The sequence below is a fragment of the Pan paniscus genome, chromosome 6, assembly GCF_029289425.2.
Source record: "Pan paniscus chromosome 6, NHGRI_mPanPan1-v2.0_pri, whole genome shotgun sequence".
NCBI lineage: Eukaryota > Metazoa > Chordata > Mammalia > Primates > Hominidae > Pan > Pan paniscus.
Window position 1 is genome coordinate 39,846,852 of NC_073255.2, and position 27,241 is coordinate 39,874,092.

Consider the following 27,241-nt stretch of genomic DNA (forward strand, 5'->3'; position numbering starts at 1 on the left):
ACAATACTCTTCTGTTCAGCTGACATCTTTTCTATCGGTCTCAGCTTCAAGGCTACCTCCCCAGAGACCTTTCCTGACCCTACTTAAAGTGGGTATTTCCTTTTTTTTCTATCTCAGCTTGTTTCTTTCCTGCAGTGCACTCATTCACAATGTGCAATTATTTTCATTTATTTACCATCCCCCCTTCCAGAATGTAAGTTCCATGAAGGTAGGGGTGACAGAGTCTCATTCTACATTTTACCCCACCAACTAGCATCTGGCTTAGTAGACGCTCAATGATATGGTATGACTGACTATGAATGAACTTACTGTGCTATTTTACATGTATTATCTCATTTATTTTTTACCATAATCAGACAAAGCATTTATTATTCCCATTTTAAGGGTGAGAAATATTAAAGGAGTGTAGAACAGCTCGAATGCAGAAACAGGATTCAAATGCAGGCCAGTGTTGATATGGCTATGCTGCTTCTACCACACCACATTGCTCCCCCCATCTAGTCCCCAGCAGCTAGATTCAACTCTCTGCCTCCACCCAGTTTCTGACCACTTCTGCCTCTAAGAAGTCGCAAGTGTTTCCTACCATATGGGCTTCAAGGTTCTCGTAAGCTGTAGAGAATAAAAGCTGTGGTCCCAAATGACACAATTTTGCCTCCCAGGGTACAATGGCCAAAATCTGGAGACATTTTCATTTGTCACTACTGGGGAGATACCAGTGGCATCTAGTAGGTGGAGGCCAAGGATGCTGCTAAAATCCTGCAGTGCACAGGAAAGCCCCCTCAACAAAAAAATTATCCCACCCAAAATGCCACAATGCTGAGGTTGCAAAGCCTTGTCAATAAGGAACCAGGTTATAGCAGGTGTACCCTTGCCATTGACCACAGGAACCAGGTGGGCAATGGGAATGAGTCAAACAGGACTAATGCAAAGGGGGGAAAAGGTAGTTTTTATCATCCACTTTTCCCATACTCAGGTTCTTTTTTTTATTGTTTTGTATATCGTATCTCATGTTAGTCTTTCACCACAGACATGCTTTGTTTGCATGTCTAATGGGTATATCTTTTACTACCACAATTGTTTCCATGACGGAGCACTGGCATACATAAATAGATCAACAGACATATAGACTTATGCATATATGTACTGAGTTGCATTGTGGAAGTGTGAACAGGTTTAATATAAAATGTATTGTTACAATGTCAGCTGTGGTCAAAAAAGTTTGGGAAACATTGTCAAGGTTCTTACTATGTCACAGCCGCCTCTGCATGAGGAAGCTATCAGGTTGAAACTTCTAAAAATAAACATGTCAAGAACCCCTCTTTACAAATATTACCACTAAATAAGTAGCAAATAATGCCCCACAGTAAGAAAAACAAATATTTATGAAAAGAGACTTTTCAACAATGCTTAACCCTGCCCAACAGTGGAAAGACCATGTTGGAAGGCAGTGAGTTCCTCATCAGTGATTAGAACCTATGGAGGAAAGCCCCAGACAGTTTCTAACTCTTGAAAATGTGTGTTTCTATCACGGAGCTTTAAGTTACAAAATTACTTTCTAAATAGAAATGAATCCATTTCTGTCTAGCTTAATATTTAGTTGTTATAATTGTTCTTTTTTTGATCAGTTACAAATGAACTCTTGATGAACAAAAGAATATGCAATGCAATGTGGAAAACCAAACAGCTATTTTAAAGTCCCACATTGAAATACTGTATAATGTCAGCTCAACTCTCACTCATTCTGGGAGGGGGGAAGAAAACAGGAAATAAGGCAGCTTTCAAAAATGTCTAAACTCTGCTCCTCTCTGCAGGATCTGAGTGGTTTTTTGACGCTGTGGCAGGGCATAATCGTGGGGAAGAAATAGGTTTGACATCAGTTTATGACGGTACAGAGCCAGAGAAAGAAGCAACCCAGGTCCAATCATTCAGCAGAATCATCTCTCAAGGTGCCCTGGGGCCTCATGCAGAGGGTTAACAAGGACAGAAAGTCTCTAGACCTGGGTCTGTTCATCCAACTTCCATACATCTGATGGCCATGGTCCAGGGTACACCCAAAAATACAATCTACCACATTCACTGTACCTCCTTTCAACGCTCAAAGGGGCAAGTCAAGCAACGTGCTATACTGTTACATTAATACAAAACTGTATTTAGGTATGGGCATTACTAAATCCAAAGGTAAGTCATCCAAATATAAGTCATGCATCCATCCAAAGAAGATTCAAAGGAAACGCAATCAAAAAAGAAAATATGCAGAAAATAGCAATAAATATCATTATTCTAAGATTTGTTATTGTAACATCCCTGAAAAGGCAATGCTATTCTATATTTTACTACAAAGTGGTTAATGTTTAGTCATTCAATAAAAATGCAACTCCATTCTGTCATCAGATCTCAAATCAGCATCACACATTTTCTTTTATTACAACAACTACAATGTGTCAAGTGCTCTAAACACAAAGTATCTTCCCATGTATCACCCACACCTTTTAGTTATGATCCTTAACAGATCCTGTGGATCCCTGTGGAGTAAATTCGCCATGTGATAACCCCCCATTAGCAGAGAACGAAAGACTCACAAAGGAACCTGAAACTTAAACCAAACTGAACCGCTGTGTACTAGATCTGAAGGCTCTGCCTCATCCACTGTATCGTGCTGCCTCCCCAAGGTGAGCTTTTCTAACCTGCATACTAGCCAGCTTTTCAAGCTTGCTACTGAGATAAAAAAAAAAGGGGGCGGGGGGAAATGTGCTGGAAACAAACAAACAAACAAACAAAGAAAAACAAACTTGGTTTTTCTAGGCTTGAATCGGCAATGGGGGGAAAAAAAGTACCCTAGGAACAACCTTCTTGAGCCCATTAAAACATACAGAGATGACTGGCTTTTTATGACTGAGTGGCTTTTATTGGTGGCTGTGATCTCAGGGGAACCCAATTTGCTGTGTCCTATTCCTTGACTTATACTGGACCCCAACTCCTGGCTAAGGGAATCTGAAAATATACTAAGGGACAAATCAACGGTAATTAAATAGTTCAGTAGCGAAAAGCCCACTGAGGCATATAGAAAAAAGCAATGTAACAGCATTTCACTAGTTGACTTAGAAAAATTAGGCCTCTTATCCAAACTGCTACAACTTGCCTTATCGAAATTCAACCAGGAAACAGAGGAAACCTGAAGTCAGTCCGAAACATACGAATGCTTCAACTTTGGTTTTTTTTTCAGCACATCATTACACATCATCCATTTGGTAAATGGCAGAGGGAGGGGAGGAGAGCCCTCCTCACCACAGGTTCCCAGGGCAGCAGGGAGGATTAAGGCTCGGGCGCCCCAAACACAACACAACCTAGAAAGTGACGTGTCGAGGGGAATCACAAATAAAGTGCCACCGGCGGCGTTTGCGGCCAGGAAGAAAAAAGTACGCTAAAATTTAATTATAAGTTTAAGCAACTCTCTACGACATGGAACGTGCGTTTGCTTTGAGCTCCACGGAATCGTTTCCAAGCCAAAGCAAACCATCCTGGCGGTCAGAGGCCGAGATAACGGGAAGGCGGCCAGTCGTACCAATCAGCAGCGCTCAAGTCTCGTTAGCGCAGACCTGCTGCCCGCGGCCAGGCCGGGCAGCTGTTGATCCCCGGGCCATTCTTTTAAAGCCCAGGCAGAGCGCGGGTGGGAAGCGTGCGAGGAGAGCTGAGCCAAGGAGTTGCGGGGAGGAGAAGGTAAGAATGTCCCAGAGAAAAAGTCGGAGAGGGTGCAAACTGGCTGGTCCGGCTGGCGGGGCTCGGCGCGGCGGAAGCGGGAGGAGAGGGGAAGGAAGGGGAGGGGAGGGGAGGGGGCCCGCGCCTCAAAGTTCCGCGTCCCGGCGGCGCCGGCGCTAGGGCTGCTCACCTAACAGGAGCGTGGTCCAGGTCCGGCCGCGCCCCGCGCGCCGCAGGCCCAGCGCCCAGCGCAGCCGGGCGGCCAGGCGCCCCCCAAGGCCGCCCCCGGCGGGCGGCGCGCCGGGCTCGGCGCGGGGCCCCTTCCTGCCCGCGGCGCCCTTGCGCCCCGGGGACAGGGGCGCGCGCTCGGGCCCCGGCTCCCCGGCGCCGACGTCCGACGCCCCCCTCAGCGGCGACTGTGAGGCGCGGGGTGGCTGGGGCGGCTTGGGAGCCGCCTCCCGGTGCTTGTTCCGCGCCTGCAGGACCATCTTGGCATAGTCGCGCCCGCTCGCTGCGCGCGCCCGGACGGCGGCCAGAGAGCGGCGGGCTGGCTGGGCGGCTGGGCGCAGCTCACTCTCCAGCGGGCGGGCGGGCGGGCGGAGGGCGGAGGGCGGGCTCGTCCCTCCCCGCGGGCCGGGAGGCGGGGAGATCGTGGAGGCCGGGCGGCTGCTGCCTGGCTGGCAGTACCGCCGGGAGGCGGCGCCGGACTTGCTAGCCCGCCGCCGTTGCCGCCGCTCCGGTTGTCACGGCGACCGCGGAACGCCGGGGGGCGGGGGCGGGGACACCCTGCGAGCGGCCGCGGCCCCGCCCCCGCCGCCCCTCTGCGCCGGACGCGCGCTCCAGGCCGGCCAGCGCGCACGCGCGGACTTCCGGCGCAGGCGGGGCCCGACCCCTCTGGCGCCCGGCTACCCACACCTCTTCGGCGCCCGCGCGGGGCTCGGCCGGTGCGAGGACGCGGGGGCGGACGGCCTTCCGGAGGCGGCCGCCCTTCCATTGTGGGAGTGATGGGGCCGAAGGAAGAGCCCTCTCGGGATCGGGGCGCTGATTCAAGTTTCGGAGCCTGTTAAGGCTGCGCTTGGAGCCCGCGCAGGCGAGACGCGGCGGGGCAGGGAGAAGGCGCCCGGAGCGGCCACTTAGGGGCGCTGTGCGTGCGCCCTGGGCGCCTGGTCGGCCCCACCGCTGTGAAGCGCGCGGGTGGCAATCAAGTCACCGTCTCCGTTTACTCCCCGCAGTGTGGTCGCGCAACTTGGAGCGCAGCCCCTCACTCACCGACCAGAAGAACGGGTGCGACCCGATTTAAGATAGTAACAGAGTATTAAAATAGCAGCCTGGAATCTCATGGGGAGCTGATAAGGGACGAGGCACAAGTGTAAACTGAAGACCAGGGTAGGAGCCAGGCTGAAGGTGATAGGATGGATTGGCTGGAGCAGGAAAGATCATCAATAAGTACATTCAGTTTGTTACACTTGCTGTAACCTTGTTGCTTAATAGAAAGCAGGAAAACTTTGTGTTGATAAGATAGGAGATTTTAGTCGAAAATATGTTTTCTTTTACATAGCAGAATGCACGAGTAAATTAAACCAGGGAAAATTTAGAAACCCAGGTAGATCCCAATTCTCCCTCCACCCCTGCATTCTTTGCACACAGTCTTTCAACAGCATGGATTACAACTGGGAGGTTCCTTTCCTGGCCGTGCCCAGTGGCTTGTTCCAAAAAGTTGTCTTTAAGTCCCAATGTTGTAAATCAAGGCCCATCGTTCTGCTTATCTCTTGTAATTCCAGGGACTTCACGTGGCTTTCTCGCTCTTTGTTTCTTTGCCCAGTGATTTCTTTACTAATACCAGCATTCGTTCATTGTTAGCCTTTTTAAGAGACAGTGGATTATTTTGTAAAGGGAGGGTGTTTGCCATGCTAATTAATACTCCCTCATACCCTGTCTAGTTTATGAATTTGGATTTTCCAATGTCTTTATTAGAGCAAAGAACAACTATTTTTATACACTGGTTTAAAAAATAATGGTTGAAAGTAGGATGCAGAAGGCTTGGATTCTGAAACATTGTGTCAGCTGAACTCAGTGCTACCTCTGGGATTAATGTTGAATGTATTCAGTTAAAAGAAAGCTAATTCAATGCCTATTAAAGATAATACGAATAACTGGCCGGGCGCCATGGCTCACGCCTGTAATCCCAACACTCTGGGAGGCCGAGGCGGGCAGATCACGAGGCCAGGAGTTCAAGACCAGCCTGGCCAAGATGGTGAACCTCTGTTTCTAATAAAAATACAAAAATTAGCCAGGCGTGGTAGCAGGCGCCTGTGGTCCCAGCTACTTGGGAGGCTGAGGCAGAAGAATCGCCTGAACCCGGGAGGCGGAGGTTGCAGTGAGCTGAGATACGCGACTGCACTCCAGCCTGGGCGACAGAGCGAGACTCCATCTCAAAAAAATAAATAAAAATAATACAAATAACTTGATGGATTTTTTTTAATGATTAGAAAGACGCATGGAAAAAGAGGTTCAACATTTGAATTATTAGATTGCTGTGTGTCTACTTTATGTGATAGGCCCTGAATTCAGGAACTGCCTCCCTTAAGCTGGTACCGTTTGTACCAGGAAAACACTTGTTGAATGAGTGAGTGAATGAATGCAGTTCCACAAGTGCTTGTCAGTTCCCCTTCTCGGCTTGGCAACCATGCGGAGAGGGGCAGTGTGAGGTATTAGTTTTTTGGTTTTTTTGTTTTGTTTGTTTTTTTCTTAAACACGGTCAATTTAGATCCAGTTTGCAGCCACTACATTGACCCATACCAGCCTTGACCAAGGTATTATACCTCTTTGAGTCTGGATTTCTTCATTCTTAAAATGGAGGCAACAAAAACATCTAGTTCACAGGTTTGTAAAAAATAAGACAATGTGTGTAAAGCATCTAACAATTACATATATCCAAGTAGTTGCTCAGTGAATGTTCAAATTGTCTGGATGTTGGTAGTAGCTCAATAAGTGTTCAAAGTAGTGGATGACGTTTAAGGAGAGTGGCAAACTTCTGTCCTCCCAGAACCTGAAGTTGACATTCCAAGTTGGGGTATAGCAAGGGGAGAATGCCACTCTGAGCGGGAGAGCAAGAACAGCCACGTGATCTTTAAGCCAGGCCTGCTGGGCTTCAAGCTTCTCAGCTCTCTGGGCAGTTGATGTGCCTGAATGGTTTCCTGCTTTCCACAGATGCTATACAAATGTTGCCCATCTCATGGGTCCTTAGGCCTGGATAAAATAGTAGGCAACTCCTCGTGCCCCCTCCCAAAAGGGAGGCATTTCACACAGGAAGGGTGGAGGAATGGAAACCAGAACAGTCATGGAAGATTATGTGCCAGATTTCATTTTATCCTTAGTACAACGAGATCCACAAGAGCAGAGAATGGGAATGCAGTTAATTTCTATATGTATCTGTAGACCAGTGCCTGCCACACATAGCGGTGGATGCTAAAAAACAAAAAATCTCTGGCAAACTGAAAGCTGCATATTAAAAAAACGTTTTGTACATGGATGATCTATGAACGGATCTAAGATTATAATGAAATTAAGCATTAAAATTACCAGCTTTAATGTGCTTTTTTTCTGGGAGTTCCAGATGCACCAGAAAGGTACTTCCTGCCTGATGCTATAGAAATACTGGGTCAGGGCAGACAGATTTTTAAGGACAGGAACCTGAAAGAGCAACCACTTATAAAGAAGTGCTGCTGCCCTGGCCCCTGGGGTGCAAGCCGAGTCTTTTTCTCACTACAAGTTACACTTTGCGCATTGAAATAAAAATGTTTAATTAAAAAGGCATATCTTTTAAACTTTGGGGATGGAGACAGAGGAGATTATAAGGAGGAAATGAGCATAAAATAAAAAGCAAGAACATAAAATCATAGAAGAAAACAAGATGTGGAGAAATAAAGCTTAGTGATAATAAGGTATAGGAATCAGGGAAACATTGTCAGATGGGCAATGAAAAAAGTAAATTTGGTCAAGGGAAGACTATGTTGGGAACCAGTTTTCTTATGTCTCCACATTGGCATTTTAAAGGCCCCATTTAGAACTTCTAAATATTCCCCTTTTCCTCCTACTTGCTCTCCTACCCATAGAGTGACAGCTGAATGAGAAATCCATGACATTTATTTGTCATTTCCTTGAACTAGGTCACTTGATCACTGTATTGGAAAAGTGTCCTAGGGTCAAGTTCTAGAATCTGACATTTGTCTTGCTAAGCAGTTGCTCATTCCAAGAGAGGAACCTGCATAATTCCAGCACACTTCTTGGAAACCTAAAATGGGTGCAACAAAATATGTCTGTAACATTCTACTTTCCAAAGCTCCAGCATTAACTTGACACTATATTATAATATATTCTGTTAGTCTGATGAGAACAAATGTAAATTGCTACTCTATTGCTCTTCACATTTTATCTTCTGTCTTTCCTGGAGCTGACCTTGTAATTTAAACTGTTCATGCTCCAGTGAGTGTTCCTGAGGAACTCAGAGTTCATTATTAGGTCTAGTTATAGTGCATCATCAAGAACCATTCTGTTGCAGAGAGGCATGTCTCTTTAGAATGTAATTCCTGTTGTTGAGGGCTTACTGTGTCTTTAGTAGATATTAGAGACACTTAAAATTCATATACTAAATCCCCATCCCCAAGGGCTTACAGTTTCATTGGACAGGCAGGGTAAGCTAGAAAAACATATATAGCAAAATATGTGATTCAGAGAATAAGTACTAAAAGATTTCCAAAGGGAAGAGATGATGGCCAACGTGATTTAGTTTTCAGGGAATAGGTGAAATTTGGTCTAGGCCATGCTGGAAGGCTAGATTTTGTTTTAATAGAAGGGAACATGGCAAAGGAAGTATAATCAGGGAGCTATATATTTCTAAAAACCCTTGCTCAGTGCCTGGCACACAGTCGGTGCTAATATGAACACTTTAAGCCTCTTCAGATGCGGAAGGAAGGGAAAAAACAACTAATGTACGTTTTAGGAATAAGTGAATGGATTAAAGAGTGAATGAATGAGGTAACTAATGAGTGGAACATGAAATGCCTAGAGTACCCCATCTGAAGCCTGGCTTTCAGAGTTCCCCAAATCTAATTGGGCCAGAGCAGGCTTCTCCCCCAAGGGTACTTAGTTCCCCCTACTATGAAGGTGGCTTTAGGAATACTGGGAGGCAAAAATTCTACCTCTGGCCTCCTCTTTGGGCCAGAACTTGCTTTCCTCCAGCTTGCTTCTGTTGACTCCTTTTCAGAGGCCTGAACCTTCCTCTCACCTGCCCCCAGACACAGGAAGATTTGGGACCAATTCAGTTGGACATCGTATGGTCAATCTCCTACCTCCATTGTCTAGGGTGGGAACCTGGATGTATCACACAATGTATCCTCTGACTCCTAAGCTGTTCCCTCTACTCAACCTTGCCTTATGCTTCCTGGGGTCAGCGATCTGTTCCTGATACACTCAGCTCTTCTCTGTAGCTTCCACCCCTTCCCAGAAGACCCTTCTCCTATGACAGGTTCATTCTCCCACAGCTCCACTCCCTCCCTCCCCAAGCCCTCTTTCTCCCTCCTGGAAAACTCCTCTGAACTCCTTTTTATCTCTTCTCTTTGTCACTAGTGTCTTGTGCAGACTGCCCATCAGCTCCCCCTTGACCTCACCAGCATTGGCCCCAGTCCTTCCAGCTCCTACCAGTGCTAGGAATGACTTCAACACTGAGCCTCTCAGCCCCTTGACATCCTCATCTCCAGGGACCTGCACTCCCACTTCATGTCATTGACCAACACTTATGGTCTCACCTTGCACCATATCATCACCCCAGTCTGGCTTTGCCTCTGCATTTTAAAATTCAAACATCCAATCCTCTACTGTCTCCAAGTCTGTTTGGTATTCTGTCTTCATCCCAGGGCCTGTCACTGCAACTCCCTCTGCCGGGATCTTTCCTTGCTTGGTCCTTCTGTATCATCCACGTGGCAGAATGTTACTATCCAACTTTGGATCCATACCCATGCTATTTACTGGAGTGCTGGAGAAATCCCACAACTTAGAAGGCAGGAACCCTATGGATTCATAGTTTCCATTAGCAACTGGATCCCACGTACTGCCTTCTACATTCTCCTAGTTCCATTCTCCCAAGAAGATACAGCAAATGTCCACTAGTCTCTTAAACCTGCTACCATGTTACCTACTCCCACTCCCCTAAACATGGCCTTGCCTCCTACTCAGTGGAGAAACTGGGCACCATCAGAAGGAGCTGCCACATACCCTCAGACTCACCAAACAGTCTGCTTCTTACCCCAGTGTAAGCACTGAACAGGCAGGTGGGTGTATGGGTCTGAGACTGAGGAGAGCTGGCCTGTAGACACAGGTTTGGAAATCTTCAACAAAAAGACAATAATGAGATCACCCAGGGGATGTGTGTGAGGTAAAAAGAGCCTAGTTTTTGAACTCTAGAGGACATCGGTGTTTGTGAACAAGAGATATCTGTAAGGGAGACTGGAAAAGAGCAGCCAGAGAGATCACAAAACCCAGGAGCATGTGGGTCAGAGAAATCAATGGAAGGAAGTGGTCAGCTGACATGATAATGACTGGCGTGTCCTGTGAACCAGAAACATGGAGGTCTTTAACCATCTTGGTGAGAGCAGTTCTGTGCAGTATTAGATGAAGATGCCAGACTTCTGTTAACTTGAGTGTGACTAGAAAATCATTCTGTGGAAAGCACAAGGACTCCTAGAAGCCTCTGAGGAAGCAGAGATAGCAAGTATAAGGGACTCTGCCAAGGATGTCTATGCATGAAGGAAGGAGAGAGGTCTAGTGGTTGCCTTGGGGAGATGCTGGTTTAGTGGAGAGTTCTAATGAAGATAACAGCCATGTCATTTGGGCATGCTTAAGACTGTAGAAAGGCAGCCAGAAGAGTGGAGAGATAACCAAGCAGCTAGTTAGTAGAGGGAGCACCATCCCCTGGAAGAGAGGTTGGCTGTGTCCAGAAGAGGGGCTCCTCCTTGTGATGGGGTGTCTTTTAGTCACCTGAAACCCCAAAGCCCAAGCCTGCTTTTCCTCCAGTCTCCTTACTCCAGCAAGTGGCATTACCATTCCCCCTATTCCTTTATCCAGGCAGTCATCCTGCTGATTCTGTCTCATTAATGGTCCTCAAATCAATTCATTGCTTTCCACCCTCAATGCCATGATCCACAGTCATTTTTCCCATGGTCTTCAGCAGCAGCTCTAACTGGCCTCTTCGCATCTTCTCTTGTTGCCCATCAATCTTCCAGAGAGCTGTTTCCAATATACAAATCGAATCCTGTCACTCCTTGTTTTGAAAACCATTCACCACTTCCAAATCTGTCGACATGGCTAACTAGGCCTTCAGGATCTATGACACACACCCTCTTCCTGCCCCTTCTTCTCCAGCCTTGCCTCTCACCATTCCCCAGTGCCCCTCACCATTTCCCAGTGCCCCTCACCATTTCCCAGTGCCTCTCACCATTTCCCAGTGCCTCTCACCATTCCCCAGTGCCCCTCACCATTCCCTAGAGCCCTTCACGATTTCCCAGTGCCTCTCACCATTCCTCAGTGCCGGATGCCCTCTCTTCCCTGGACATGCACATATATTGTTATCTTGGATGGCCACCCTTCTGTCCTGCCCAGGCCCTGCCAGTTCTCCTGGATGACTCTGGCTCAGTCTTCACATCTCACTTAGAACTCAGATCCTGCAGGAACTCTTCTCTTCCTGTAACCTAGACCTTCCCCTGTCATATCTCCTACCACACTGTTTTTGTTTTGTTTTGTTTTGAGACGAAGTCTCGCTCTTGTCCCCCAGGTTGGAGTGTGATGGTGCAATCTTGGCTCACTGCAACCTCCGTCTCCCGGGTTCAAGTGGTTCTCTTGCCTCAGCCTCCCGAGTAGCTGCGATTACAGGCGCGCACCACCACACCCAGCTAATTTTTGTATTTTTAGTAGAGATGGGGTTTCACCATGTTGGTCAGGCTGGTCTCAAACTCCTGACCTCAGGTGATCCACCCACCTCGACCTCCCAAAGTGCTGGGATTACAGGCATGAGCCTTACCACACTGTTTTATTTGTCTACTTATTTGTCTGATTTCTTGTTAGACTGTAAGCTTCTTGAGACTGTTATGGGGTGAGGAAAGTGGAATTGGGCTGAGAGAAGTTGAACTTCAGTCCAATCCAATAGGGAACTCTGGAGCTAGGATGCCCCTTCAAACTCGTTGCAAGTTGCAGTAAAGATCCCAAACCTTTGACATTCACATTAACCTATTATCAGTGCTGACTGCTTCCAGTGAGCAGGAGTAACCGCGGGAAGGCAGCTCCCTTCAGCCAAGAGCAATTGCCAAAGAGGGACTCAGTTGGAAGCCCTCAGCCACCAACACCCCTGTCATGCTGAGGGGAGGAGGGCTTCAGACCTGAAGGAGGAATCTGGGTGGCCACCACAGCATCTGCTACCAATACCTTTGGTGGCTCAGGGCCACCACATATACCATAGGTGCCTATTAAATCTTTGTTGGTTAATGATTGGTTATGTGATTAAATGAATTAATTAAATCACAGAAAACAAGTTTAATTACGTTAAATGACTCGAGATTTAGGGCCTTAAAGAAGGGTAAATGTTTTATTTAGAAATAAAAAACTAGTGAAGGTTCTTGAGCAAAACACTAATGGATTTTAAACAGGATTTGAGGAACATTGTGCAAGTAGATATGTTATGAGGGAGTAAATTTGTGACGTGGGCGGTGTGGATGGCTGAGATGACAGCAAGAATGTGGACGGGAAGAAATCCTAGGGGCTGGGAGGCTGCTGATTTAACAGGAAGGATGAGGTATGGCACGCCTGTAATACAATGTTTAGAGCATGACAGGACAAATATGAGACCAGCTGAAAGGTTAACTCTTTGGAAAATATGTATAATTGTACTTGACCTCATTACTATTAATAGGTTCAAGCAAAGATTCTCCCATTTTGAATATATTAAGTAATAGATTAGATGTAAATTCCTTGAAGGCAATACTGTATCCCCAGTGCCTAGGGCAGTAGCTGCACACACTACATGCATAGTACATTTGTTGAATAAATAAGTGAATCAAATCTTGACTGACAGAACTCTAATACAGATTCCTAATGATTAGGAAACAGACTGGTGTAAGTCTAGACCTTCAAAGTATTCACTGTACTTTTCTAAACTATAGTTACTTTAGAGTAATCTTGCAGATATATTTTAAAACTAAGAGATTTAGTTGTTTTACTTACCAATCAGGCATTAATTCAATTCACCCGCCCGTCCACCCATTGCCATGAATCATGGTTTGTTCTTAGGAAATGAACCTTAAGGAAATAGCTGGAAACATTTCATTCCCATGGCAAGATGACCTGAAGCACACTCTGCTCAGCAATGCTGGAGTGGGTGAACTCCCTACTTTTACTTTTGCCAGCCAAGAAGCTCCCTGTTACTACAGTATCCAGTTTGTAGCAGGCAACAGATTAGGGAGGAGTTGCTGATAAGGAGTCTTTTGCTTTTAAAAGAAAACTAACTGACGTGAATTCCAGCACCTGATTTTTGCACCTGAACTATGAACATTGTGTCTGGAGGAGTCAAGGCTGCTCTGGCAAGAGCTGAAGTATAAAGTGCAGTGAAATTGCGCTCTAGCATTGGCGTCTTGCTTGCAGAGCAGTGTACACCATGCTAGATTTCTAGCAGCTTTGGGAGGAATATGCCATGTGTGTTCTGTGCAGTCTCAGGAGGAATCAAAACAAGTGATTCCCAGTTGCCATTGGCCCTGAGTTAATGAGAGAATTGGAGGATAGAAGATAGAAAAAAAAAAAAAAGAGCTTATTCCCATCCTTTCTGGCCAACCCAAAATGGCTTCTTTTATGGATGCAATGGACAAAAGAGGAAGTGGCATCAGCTAAGCACACAGAGGAAGAAGTGGCATCAGCTAAGCACACAGCCCAAAATTCCATGGTTGGTCCATGGACTTCCACCCATGTTTTGAGGGTTTCCACCTCTGGTTGGGGGTGACTGGGGTTGCGGGGCTGGGTAATGATATTAATGATATTTTAGGGCCAGTGTGCTTTTCCTCATCCTGAGCCTCTCTCAATACTCAGTTGTTCAATGTGTGGAAGTAAGAGAGGGTTAAGTTGGGCCTCTGGATTCCCCCAAAGAGATGCCACAATAATACCCACCAGTGATTGTTTCAAATGATGTGTCTTGCTTTGTGCGATCAGCATTTAGTCACACTTGGATCTTAAACAGCCTTGAGAGCTAGTTGGAACTGCCCAATCTATGCTTATCATAGCACTGCAATTCACACGCAGACTTGGTGTTTGTTCTCCTGTCCTCATCTCTCATGAAAAAAAAAAAGCACAACTAGGACTGTAAGAACTGACACACAATTCCTTCAATGTCAGCTTCAAAGTTCTAATCTGCAATATTATTTTCTTCATGAGAATTAGACTTGCATGGAGAATCTGATGTTAGTTACTTTACATAACGCAGACAACCATGTAATACAAGATTCGGCCCTCCATAGCAATCCTGGACAGCCAGAGAATGCTTGGCTATCTTTGAAGCCCACTCCAGCCAAAGTGGGTAAACAATGAAATGATGGGATGCTAAACTTCCACTGTTCAGTGTGTTAAATGCAAACGTTCAAAAAAATTAATTTGTCTCACTCCAACCTTATGTATTCTGAGTTTCTTTTCTGCTGTGACTATTTTGGACAAATGCATGCAATCCAGAAACCATGGAGCAAATAAGATGATTAAAGGAGAAAGAGTATAGCGAGACCAGGGGACCAAGGACCTTAACAAAGGCAGCCCAGGGAATGAAGACATGATGGAGGGAGAGGAGGAAAGCTAAGGGATGGGCAGCTCATTGGAAGCTGGGGGCAGAGGTGACACTGATGTTTGGAGTCCCTCGTGTGGCTGGGTATGATGCCTCAGGGAAACTTCTCTGGAGCCCCAGAACAGGCCACTGCTGAACCCCAAGCCTGCATCATCCCTTCACCTAGTTTATTCACTGGGATTCCAGGCATAATTTTATTTTAAAGAGGGCAATGCTACTATAAAAAATAAAGGCAAGCAAAATATCTAGGAAGCTTGCTTAAGATGCACTTCATCAGCTCCTGTCCCTAGAGAATGAGTTTCAGGTGAGGTCTTTGTCTGCATTTCTAGCCAGAGGACTGTGATGCACACGGATCTTGACCACACCTTGCAAAATGCTGGCCTGAAAGGTGGTTTAAGGGTCATTACTCCAAAGGAATCAGTTCTGAGTGTTTGGAGGTCACACTTCTCACTAACTTAAGGGTTGTTTTTTTTTGTTTTGTATGTGTGTTTTTATAGATATGGAGTCTCACTATGTTGCCCAGGCTGGCCTCAAAATCCTGGGCTCAAGAAATACTCCTGCCTCAGCCTCCCAGAGTACTGAGATTATAGGCATGAGCCACTGCACCTGGCAAAGGTTTTTCAATTTTTTTTAACTTTTTGATCCTGTATTCCATTTTTTGAGGACAAATATTTTCTCATATTCCTCTATTAGGAATATTTAATAATCTATACACTTGTGAAGGACACATTCAGAAAAAGTAAACAAAATTTTAAGAAATGTGGGAAAAAAAGAGTCATATTTCCACAGTTTATCCTTCATCCTTTTTTTTTTGCTTTTTTTTTTTTTTTTTTTTTTTGAGACAGAGTCTTACTCTGTTGCCCTGGCTGGAGTGCAGTGGCGCAATCTCGGCTCACTGCAACCTCTGCCTCCCAGGTTCAAGCGATTCTCCTGCCTCAGCCTCCTGAGTAGCTGGGATTACAGGTGCCTAGCACCATGCCTGTTTAACTTTTTTTGTATTTTTAGTAGAAACGGGGTTTCACTATCTTGGCCAGCCTGGTCTTGAACTCCTGACCCCATGATCTGCCCAATTCGGCCTCCCAAAGTGCTGGGATTACAGGCGTGAGCCACTGTGCCCAGCACCACCCCCCCCCTTTTTTAGAGTCATATTTTGGAGGAATAGCTATTGAATGTCCATCATAATTCTGTTTTAGTAGTTTAAGATGAATCTTGGAAACAAGTCTTAAAATTTTTGCCAAGAGAATGAGGTAGGTAACAATAGAACATGTACTATTTATAAAACTTTATTAAGAGGTTACACAGATATATTATTTTGGGATCTGTGGAGTTATACTATTTCAGAGCTGGTGTCATCTAACCCTTTTTTTGGAACCTGAAAGTGGGGGACAAAAGGAGTAATGACACGCTCAGTAGATACCCATAGGCCGCTGCCTCTCATCCCTGCAGCTCTGGCAACATTACAATTACCTGGGAGGCTCTGAGAAATGCTGGTGCCCAGATGTCACTCCAGGTGAATGCAATCAGAAAAGGATGGCATCTGTACCTTTTAGAAGTTTCTCAGGTGATTCTGCCAAGTGGGGAGCCTGAGATCCACAGCTTTAGGGAAAAGAGAAATGACCTCTTTGCTCATTCCTTATGATATGATAGATTTTTAACATATATATCTAAAAGTAAATTTATCTTTACCCAAGGTCTGTACAGTAAAAGGAAAAGATAATGAGGTAACAAATAATGCAGAATGTCTCTCTGATCACAAGTCAAAATGTGGAAGTGGGTTTCACACATCAAAGGTGGGACTTCGTTCCTGGCACTGATCTCTATTTGAGCTCCTCTTTTGTAGCCTCTACAACAATTAGGTTAGCTCATGAATGCTAATTTATCCCACAGGGCACAGTAGATATACAGTATTGGCTAGAAAATGATTTGAAACTTTAACCTGGGATGCCAGAGGTTTGCCTCCCAGACCCCCGCTTGTCTCCTCTGCTTGGCCCCAGCTTGGCTGCAGCGCAGGCAACCTGAGCAGGACTCACCCTATCTCCCCTCTCCCTGGAAGAGAAACAGAAAGAGCGTGAAGATGATGGATGGAGGAAGGGAGAAGTGAATCAAGGTGCAAGAGTGAGAGCTGGTGAAGAGTCATGAAATATCTTGGAGAAAATTTTCTCAAATACCCTTTTTTCCTGGAGTTACTCAAGCACAAGATGCATTTCTGGAGCCAGCCAAGAAACAGGCCCATGGAATTTTAAGAGTCAAGAAAACAAAAGAAATCCAGGCTTAGCCAGCCTATAGATTTGTGTATGGGCATGATACAAAGCATTAATGATACATTTGTTCTTTATGCCCCAAAATAAGAAGACTGATACACCATCAAGGAAAACCCCCAGAAAAGGGAAAAGCCTTACAATAGCAAATAAAAACAGCCCTACAAAACTAGCCTTTACCAAGTTCTAGGGACTGTCTCAGGATATCACATATACTACCTTGTTTAATTCTCACAGGAGCCTACAAGATGCATCCTTTCATTATCCTCAATTTGTAGGAGAAAGAACTCAGAGAGGCTGAGGAAACTTGCTCAAGGTTATATCACTAGTTAGGGGTGGAGCTGGGGTATGAACTCAGGCCACTGTTCCTAACCCTTGACACTACACTGTCTTGTGAGATGGACAATTCATAAAAGATAACAACATGAGTTTTTTTCCCTGAAAAGCTAAAAATTGCTTCCTTGAAAATAAAGATGCTAAGAGCCCACGCTAAGAATCACAGCCCATCCTAAGAAAGTATGTTCAGTGCAATTGAGTGTAGCAAATTATGGGGATTAACTTGAATTCTGTTTATATATCACAAAGGAAGTCATTAGCAGACTTTGGAACTCTGTTGTTAGTAACAAATGGCTTACACCCCAGCTCACTGCAACACCCCAGTGTGCTGTGATACCACCATGGCTGGGAACCATTGGCCTGGAAAACAGACCTAGGCAGAAAGATATTTATGTAACTGAGTTGAAGAAGGTAGCTGGAAGGTGCATCAAGCTAGACATTGGCAGTGTGTGTCAGGTGCTCCAGCTTAGGGCCTTCCTGGAAAATGGGCAGGAAAAATAGATGGTGACAAAGCAAACACATCAGTGTTGTGGGTGAGCCTGCAGAGATAAGTTCTGGGGCATTCTGCTGCCTCCCAAGACTACATAAGTCCCAGGAGCCACAGCATTTGTTGCATAAGATTAAATCACTCCAAGCTGAGAATTTCCCCCTTTAAAGGAATAAATGGCAAGCCATGGGGGAAAGAATGAGCCAACTCTTCTAGGACATGTGTGCCTCCACTTAGGCATTTTGGTCCCTTGACCCTCCAAGACATTGATGTGACTTTGGCCAAGTCACTGGTTGTTACCAGGAGGGGATGAAACACATGTTTCCCTAAATCCCTTCCAACTCAAAAAATATGGGATACTTTGAATAAAATGAGATTGGTACAAAATTCTGATTACCTTTGAGAATGTCTAGCTCTGATTGCTAGATTTTCACTGCATATTTTCCTCTGGCCTTCAATTATCTCCCAATAATTTACCCCCAAATCTTTATTACTTCAAATGAATAGACTTTTCATAGAGCCCTACTGCATCTCTAGTCCGCAGACACTAAGACATACATTAGCATTATTAAATTGTAAGCCAAAGACATATCTATATATCTAAATACTGTGTTTGCATACTTTCCCTGATCATTATGTACTTTTTCCCCATTCCATTACCACTTAAAATGCATTTTGTGATATTTCATTAAAGAGGCATAATTACATTAGAGAAGTTTGTTTTCAGACATCAACATGTGCCTTTGGGTTACATTTCAAATTATGAAGATGGACTTAAAAGAGATAACACCATTTCGTGTGCTAATTACCACAAGATTCTCAAAGTGCGCCAGAGCTCTAGGTGCTTTTGCTGTTTAAGAAATGTGACTGTAAGAACTTCCACTTATAAAGCTTAGCATGCATTGACTACCTACTATAGATTGGGCTTGATATTGAGGATAGAGAAGAATAAAACAAGTCTAGCAGAGCAGGAAAGTGTGTGTGTAAATACGTTGTAGCTGCCACCCTCTGGAGTGGCTCTCCGTTTCACCAAGAATCCCTTAGGCCCTCCCCAGCAGCACTCTTTCCCCTTCTATGCCCAGGAGCCTGCAGCACAATTGTGTTATGTGACGTAGCCCTGAATGGATACTGGCCCCTGCACAACCAGGCAACATTGTTTCTCCCAAGAATTTGAACCTTTAACTAAGAGTTTTAATTTAGCCTGGGCAAGCCTGGTGAATGACAGACACAAAACTGAAGATTATGGAGCAGCCACTTCTGCTTGTCATGTTGGCTGAGAAGTAGAAATATAGAAATAATCAGTGTGGAGAGTAGAGTGCAGCAGACAGTGAGAAACAAGGATGGAGGAGGGAGAGAGAATGAATAATTAGATGACTGAATGAATCCTGGAGAGCCTTGCTTCCCATCATCTGTTGGTTCCAGACGCTCCAGCCGCATTCCAACACCCCAGGGCTTGAGGCCCCCCTACATTTCCTTTTTTGTGGTTTTAGCCTTGATTTTTTTTTCTTTGCAACCAAGAGTTCCAACTAATAAATGAGTGTAATAACTTGTTATTGGCATTATAATGGAAGTGGGTACAGAACAAATGTTAACCTATCTTACTTATACAAATAGAGTACAGATGTCAATTGTACTTAATGATAAATAGGCCAATGACAACTCATTTTCGTTCTTAAATCCTTTCCACTATAAACATTTATACACAGCAACATTTGCAAGACATTGAGCCTTGGCAGTGAGTGTAACAAGACGCATAGCAATGGTGGGCAACCTTATTTTGATCAAGAGAAAATTAGGAAAAAGCAAAAATTACTTACAGGCTATATTTCTCTCTCATTCAAAATGGCTTTATTGTTGATCTTATGGGGAAAATTGTATTTTTGCAACTCAGGTGATTTATTTATTGAAGAGAAGAATGCCAACAAGAAAACTTTTTCGGCCTCTGAAAGATTATAACATGTTCCGGTTTAAGAATTTGTAACTCCAGACAGCTCCAATTGTCCATCTCTTATGTTTGGACTGCACCTTAATTTTCACCACATGAGTTCATCTGCGTTAGCCCCAAGTATCCTTCCATCCCCCCCACCAAAAAAAACTGGGCTATGAGGTATTATTATCCTCATTTACAGGATATGGAGAAATTAAGTCTCTGTTTCAAAGCAAGTCTGTAAATTCTTTAACATTCTTCCCATCAAGAAGAGAGACCTATCTCCTGCCCTGGAACATGGGTAGCACTTTTGACTGTCTGCATGCATATAATATGGTGGAAGTGACACTGCTTGACTTGTGAAGCTGGATCACAATGGGTTATTGACTTCCACCAGCCTGTCTCCGGGTACAGGTGACTTCATGTAAGAAGTCCAGCTACCCTGACAGAGAGTCCACATGGAGGGAGCACACTGTAATAGACAGAGGTGCCTGAGGAGCCCCGGCTGTTCCAGCCACCCGATATTTAGGTCTTCCCAAGTCAGGCACCAGAGAGTATAAATGGAAAGGCCTTCAAGAGAACTCTAGCCCCAGCCATTGTCTGATTGTCACTGCATGAGGACCAAAAACTGCCTAGCTGAGCCCCATCAACCCCTAAAGAAGTGAAAGATAGTAATGACAAATGCTTGCTGTTGTTTTATAGCACTAAGTTCTGAGTGGTTTGTTGTGCTGCAGGCTCCAAGAGAAGTAACTTTCTGAGATCACTCAGGAATTTCTTAGTGGAACTGGGGCTAGAATCAATTCGCTGCATTTAATGCAGTATTAACCAGACAACTGTGTTGGGCCCTGGGGACCAGAGAAGAATTAAGACACAGCCCAAGCCTTCCCCTGGTCTGAGCTTCCTCTTCCTGCCTTCATATTCATGGCAGCTCCTTCTTGCTGGGAGTGGGATAGAGGAGCCCTAGGGCTGCTGGCTTCTGGAAGGAACTGGCTCCAGGGCACCCTGGCTATTCCGCTGCTCCATGCTGTGTGCAGGTGGCTCTGGCACCAAGAGGTGGCACCAAACCTGCTGCCAGCCTTGGCTTTCTCACCAGTCCTGCTCTGATGAGTTGACAGGCTGTGTTTGGAATTGAGCATGGCGGTATTACAAAGGCAAGTGGGTACCACATAACCTGCCTGCAGTGTTGCTTTGTTCTGATGAATTATACCGAGTGCCTGGATTCACATTTGGCTGGATTGTCAGGAAAAATATGTGTTCTGGGTGCCAGCTGATCTTTTCATCTAGCTTCTGTCCTCAGGTAAACATTCCCTGTTAAAATTCTAAATTTCCATCTGCTTCCTCTAAAGAGATTGGTAAAAAGGCATAAAACACCTAAGAATCAGTGTTACTTGTAATGAGCCCAGGGCTGCTGCAGGGGGCACCATATACATAGAATACCAGGTGAGTGGGGTCCCCAGGGCTGAAGTATTATGCTCTAGGCCAGAAAAAGGATATTTTTTTTTTATTCCTGGGATACAGATAATGTATTTTCACATAACATCCACATGTTTCATGAATTAAGCCAACAAATATTTACCAAGTATCCTTTAAATCCTTTAGTATTTAAAGTATCATTTTTTGCAAAAAAAATATATATATATATATGAGGGCCAACTTATTTTTGCCTGTCATGAAATCAAAGGCCAATTAAATAATCACTGCCAAATTTATATTTCTGTTTTATAGGTTTTCTTTATTCAAGGCATTCTTGTACAGTAAAGGGCAGGAAAAGGAGAGGGAGAGGGAAAGGGAGAAGAGGAAGAAGGAGGAAGGTGTGTGTGTTGGGAGTAGGGAGAAGCTTTGCAAATGGTAAACCTGGGTTATTATTTGACTTTTGGTTAAAAAAAAAAAAGTTGCATCAAATTAAGCAGTAAGCAATCATGAAGCAGGCAGTGACATGCATAGAGCAGATTTTCCTAAATCATCTTCCCCAGAACGCCAATTCGCTAAGATGTTAATAAGCATTTTCCAAATAAAGATTTTCATTTTTCAGATAAATTCAGGATCGGCTGCATCTCCACTCCTGGTGAGTGACAGTTCGTTTTAGCATGTTAAAGGCTCTGGAAAATGCTAGGGTAAAAGCAAAATGAAACACAAAACAAGAAGCTTGATTGACTTCCTTTAGCCTGGCACCCCCCAGATGCTGAACCGCTGTTATTGAAGTCGCTGAGGAACAGAGCCCATGGCACATGTGGAAAATCCTCTGCTGGATGAGGTGACTGTGCGATGGTCTCTGCTAGCTCCCTGCTAGGTCAGAGTGGAGCACTGGAGAAACACCAAACTCTTACCCAGGAGGGAAAAGGTCTGTTTCTCTGGCATCCTGCCTTTTGGTAGGGAGAAAAACTTCCAGTTTGAGTCTGAGGTGAAAATCGCTTTCCCGTTGCATCAAAGTCATGGAAACCCTGATGTGCCGTTATACCATTCAACATTCCCATCCCTGCAGTGCCTCAGGCTTTTGCAGTTTGCCCTCCTCATGCCCTTTCCTGGATCATGACCTTCTTCCAGCTGCTGTTCCATTTTCACAGTCATTTCCATGCCCCATTTGGCTAACTCACCACTCCCTCAAAATGAGATGCCCAGGTCAAAAAGCAGAGCTTTGCCCCATGTCCTTCCTGGAGCCTGGAGACTCCTGCTGAGTCCAGAGGCAGCAGCGAGCATGCCAGAGAAGGGCCCCTGCTAGGGACTGCTTCTGCTGTGAACATTTGGGTCCTGTTCCTGTGCTTTCCCACACCTCTCCCAGATGCTGCCGCAACCTTTACATGAATGCTCAGCCTCAGTTTCCTCCTGTCTCAAATGTCCTTATTTCAGGGTTGGGATAAAGAGTAAAAAAATACATTTAGAGTATTAAGCCTAGTGCCTGCCTGCAGTAGGTGCTCAACAAATAGATGCTATTACTGATCATCACTATTCTTGCCTTATCTTCCCAAAGCGTCTTCATACTGAGGATACAAATGAGGTCAGGTTAACAGGACCAATTTAAATCTCACTGACTGCTTGGCCTCATTTGCATCTGCAGACCTTCACACCTCCTCCACCTGTAAGCTCCAGGCCAGTATTTCTGGGACTCTCCGGAGGGTGTCTCATGGGTATGTAAGAACAAGCCCGCTCTCTGTGCCACGCAAGCCTGCTCATGGCTCACTTGTCACCAGAATGCCCACCACCAGCTGTCACAGCTGCATGGGGTGCAGGAGTGAGGCCCTGGCTCCACCTGGCACAGCAACTCCATGTTGGTGGTTATGGCCTGTGTGCCACCCGTCTGCTCTTCTGTCCTAAGAACAGACTGTGCTGTGGTCTCTGAGCAGCCAGCTTTTTGTGTTACTGGCTGTTGGACGGGGGCCGAGTAGGGCTCCTTGAGACCTCCCATGTTAGAATTTACTGACAGAGTTTTTCTTTTTGGAATTCTCACCTTTTTCCTCCTTAGGAAAGGAGCTGGCCTAGGGAAGGGATGAGTCACTTCCTTCACAGGGAGCTTGGAGTCTCTGCTGTGTTCACCACTGAAGGCTTTGTTGTCAGGTCCAGCGTCTTGCTCTGGCACCACCTCATGTGGGATGTGTTCTCCCCTGGTGGTCTATTCCGTTCCTTACAAGCAGTCAGCCCCCATAGTGGGCCCAGACTGAGTCCTCTTCCAGGAGGCTCTTCTGCCTGTGCAAAGGGGCCACCGCCAGCCCAGCCCTCAGTGTGCTGGTCTCAGTCTCAGTGGCCCCACCATGGTGCTGCCCTATGGGAGCAAACTCTCCCGCATCTCCATCCTCCTCACAGCACTAGCCACTGTGGTGACCATGGGTCCTACCCGATCCTGCTGGTGACTCCCTGCCACCATTGCCAGGACACAGCTCTTTCTGGCCCAGAGTGACAATTCTGGCAAATTTAACTTGATATTGGCTATCCAAGGACAAGTATATGGTGAGCACTAAGCACCAGGCATCGTGTCTAGCTTCTGGCTCTCATAGATTTGCTAGGATTCCCCTGTAATGGCGGTGGTGGTGACAGGAGCTTACTCTACCCTGGGCAGGAGCCAGGCTGCAAACCCAAGTCTGGCTAAATCAAAAGTCCAGGCTTCCTAGAGACTCACTGTCTCTTTGTTCCTTACTGGAATCTTTGCTCTTATCCTCACACCTGTGCCACACAAAGCCCCTCAGGTGCTAGGCTGATCATGACTGGACCCCGCACAGTCGCCCAGCATGCTCCTCACCATTGCCTCTAAGCTGGCCAGGACCCCGGGGGGCTTTCCCCAGGCACTACCCTGACACCTTTCTGGGGCACCATAGTAACTATCCACAGCCCCTCCTGGAGTGTGTCTCTTCATCCTGAGGTCTAAAGTCCTGATAATCTCCCCCAGTGAACCTGCAGTTTCTCCGAGGGGCCAGGTCCTCTGAGGACATGGGTCCCCTGGTGACTGCCTTGCCATTATTGGACCTTCTCAGATGAGTTTGCAGACCACATCCCATGATCCCCAAGAAGCATTAGCCCAGAGGAAACACCTGATCAATCCTTGCCAATTTACGCTAAAAGCCACCATTTAAAAACAAAAACAAAAAACCCTCATCCGGATGACCTCCTATACCACAAAACCTTGCCCTCAGCAGAACTCTCTATAGGTCTCAAAGGTGACAGTACAAAGCACTGCTGGAAATTCCCATTCTCCTAGCACCCTATTTGTTGATCACATAGCTGCCTCCCGGGGGTGGAACCACTGGGAAATGTGTATGAACAGCACTCATCAACCATCACATTTTTATTTGGCATTAGCTCCATGCCCAGTGAAGTGCCAGGTACAGACTGAGATTCATTTAAAAAATAGAAAGCATGGTCCTGTAAATAATTTGCAATTAACCAGGGAGATACACTTATACTGGAGAATTGAAGAACAGCTGCAAGTACGCACCGTAAGTAGGAAAGTCCTACAGCTTCCCTGGCTTCCTCCCACTCTCAGCCCTGCAAGCTCACCCAAGCCGAGCAGCCCACTGGCTGTACCTCAAACGTGCCAAGCGACTCCTGCCTCAGGGGCTTCTCCTGGTTATTCCTGTGCCCTGGAAAAACCTTCTGCCAGACCTTCCCAGTACTCCCTGCCTCACTTCCATCCATTCTCTGCTTCAATTCCCCTTCGCAGAGAGGCCTCCCTGGTCACTGTCTCTAAAACAGTTCCTCCTCTTACTCACTCTTCTTACTTTGCTTTAGTGTTTCTTCATAGCACTTGTCACTACCAGATATCCCACTTGTTATTTACTTGTTTTTTTGTGTGTATTAACTACATATATATTTCAGTTGAAAGGTCTGTTCAAAACTTTGATCCTTTTCGAAATTTCCTTGTTTTTTATTGTTGCATTTTAGAGTTTTTGAGTTTATTCTGTTTTGTTTACTGTAGTATCTCCAGAGTCTGGAATAGCACCTGCCACAAAGGAAGCTATTTCCTGAGGAAATGAGGGAATAAATGAAGGGATGGATAAATGAATGAATGAATGAGACAGACTATGCCTCGTGGTAGGATTTATATAAAATAAGAATAATATAAAAATAATGCAATTTTATATTTGCATATCACTCATTCCATATGTGTGATTGTGAGATGTATCCCATCTGTGTGGTATGTGTCTGTGGGTATGTATGTGTGAGTGGTGAGTTTGTGCATGCTGTTTATGTGGATCTAGCCAGTTGACCACTGTGCAGGAGGAAGAACTCAGACCTTGGAGTCAGAGGAATCTGGCTTCACATCCCTGCTCAGTCACTTGCTAACTATATGACAGTAAGTATGTTTCTCGACTTTTCCAAACGTGGGTTTATTCAGGTTAACATGGGGATAAAAGTACCTCTTTCATAGATTTGTTATGGGGGTGAAATGAGACAACATACAACATACTTAAAACACTTTACAAATGAGAAATGCTTAGAAAAAACTATTTCTTATATGTATGCTTTTCTTTTGATTTCCTAATTTTTAATTTACATGAGGTAATATTCACTGATTTTAGTGTATAGTTGTATGATTTTGGATCCCAATCAAGTTTTGTTTTTTTTTTTTTTGGAGATGGAGTCTTGCTCTGTCACCCAGGCTGGAGTGCAGTGGCACAATCTTGGCTCACTGCAAGCTCCGCCTCCCGGGTTCACGCCATTCTCCTGCCTCAGCCTCCCAAGTAGCTGGGACTACAGCTACCTGGTGCCTGCCACCACGCCTGGCTAATTTTTTTGTATTTTTAGTAGAGACGGGGTTTCACTGTGTTAGCCAGGATGTTCTCGATCTCCTGACCTCGTGATCTGCCTGCCTCAGCCTCCCAAAGTGCTGGGATTACAGGCGTGAGCCACCACGCCTGGGCCCCAATCAAGTTTTATGACCCCAAAGTGTTCCTTCTAACTGTCCCCCATTTGGGGCAACTTCTCTCACTCCAAACTCTTGGCAACCACTGATTTGTTCTTCTTTCCTGTAGTTTTGCCTTTTCCAGGGTAGTGTGTAAATGGATTACCATATGTAGCTTTTTGAGCCTAGCTTCTTAAATTTAGCATAATGAATTTGAGAATCTTCCATGTTGCATGTATCAATAGTTTGTTCCTTTTTATGGTTGAATTTGCTTATTCATTGTGTATCCATTCACTAAAGGACATTTAAGTTGTTTCCAGCTTTGGGTGATTATGGATAAAGCTGCTATATTACATTTGCATAATGGTTTTATATGAACATAAGTTTTCATTTTTTTGGATAAGTACCTTAAAATGAGATTGCTGGATCAGATCGTAAGTGTGTATTTAAGTTTCTTATAAGAAACTACCAAACTGTTGTTCAAATGTTCCAGTGGCCTGAATCCTCACTAATACATTGTACTGTCATATTGTGTTTAAACTTTAGCCTCCTAATTGGCAGGTAGTGGTTTCAGTTTGTATTTCCCTGATGACTATTGATGTTGACTGTCTTTTCATGTGCTTACTTGCCATACATATGTATTTTAGTTGAAGTGTCTGTTCAAAATTTTGATTCTTTAAAAAATTTCCTTGTGTTTTTATTGTTGCATTTTAGAGTTCTTTTCATATTCTGGATACAAGTCTTTTGTCATATATGTAATTCACAGATGGTTTTTTCCTAGTCTGTGGCTTTTCTTTGCATTATTTTGACAATGTCATTTGCAAAGCAAATTCTTAATGTTTAATGAATTCTAATTTACCAATTTTTTTCCTTGAAAGTATTGTTTTGGTGTTATTAATATAAGAATTTTTGCCTAATTTAGGGATGTAATAATTTTCTCCTATATTTTCCTTTAAAAGTTTATAGTTTTACATTTTATACTTAGCTCTATGATTCATTTTGTGTTAATTTTGTTAAAAAGACTATCCTTTCTCCACTGAATTACCTTTGTATGTTTTTAGAAATTCAGTTGACTATATTTATATAGGTCTATTTCTGGACTTTATTTTATTTGATTGACTTAGGTGTTCATCCTTTTGCCAATATCACGCTTGATTACACTAACTTGAAATAAAGTGGTATGAGTTTTCCAACTTTGCTCTTTTTCAAATTTGTTTTGCTATTCTCATTCTTTTGCTTTACCCTATATACTTTAGAATCAGCTTGCCGATATATATAAATAATTTTGTGGAGATTTTGATTATGATTGCATTGAACCTATAGATAAATTTGGGGAGAATTG

At 44.7% G+C, this 27,241-nt stretch overlaps 1 protein-coding gene and 1 long non-coding RNA gene across 2 annotated transcripts in view; one reads left to right on the plus strand and one right to left on the minus strand.

Moving 5' to 3' along the window:
• DPY19L1 (dpy-19 like C-mannosyltransferase 1) overlaps positions 1-4,440 on the minus strand; it is a 108,717-nt gene extending 104,277 nt beyond the window's left edge. Inside the window, exon 1 of the mRNA XM_034963929.2 lies at positions 3,887-4,440. Within this exon, the coding sequence (XP_034819820.1) occupies positions 3,887-4,184 (298 nt within the window). The 5' untranslated portion in view covers positions 4,185-4,440. The remainder of the gene's footprint in view (positions 1-3,886) is intronic.
• LOC117975402 (uncharacterized) overlaps positions 3,271-27,241 on the plus strand; it is a 104,338-nt gene continuing 80,367 nt past the window's right edge. Inside the window, exon 1 of the long non-coding RNA XR_008626200.2 lies at positions 3,271-3,717. This is a non-coding gene — a long non-coding RNA (uncharacterized LOC117975402). The remainder of the gene's footprint in view (positions 3,718-27,241) is intronic.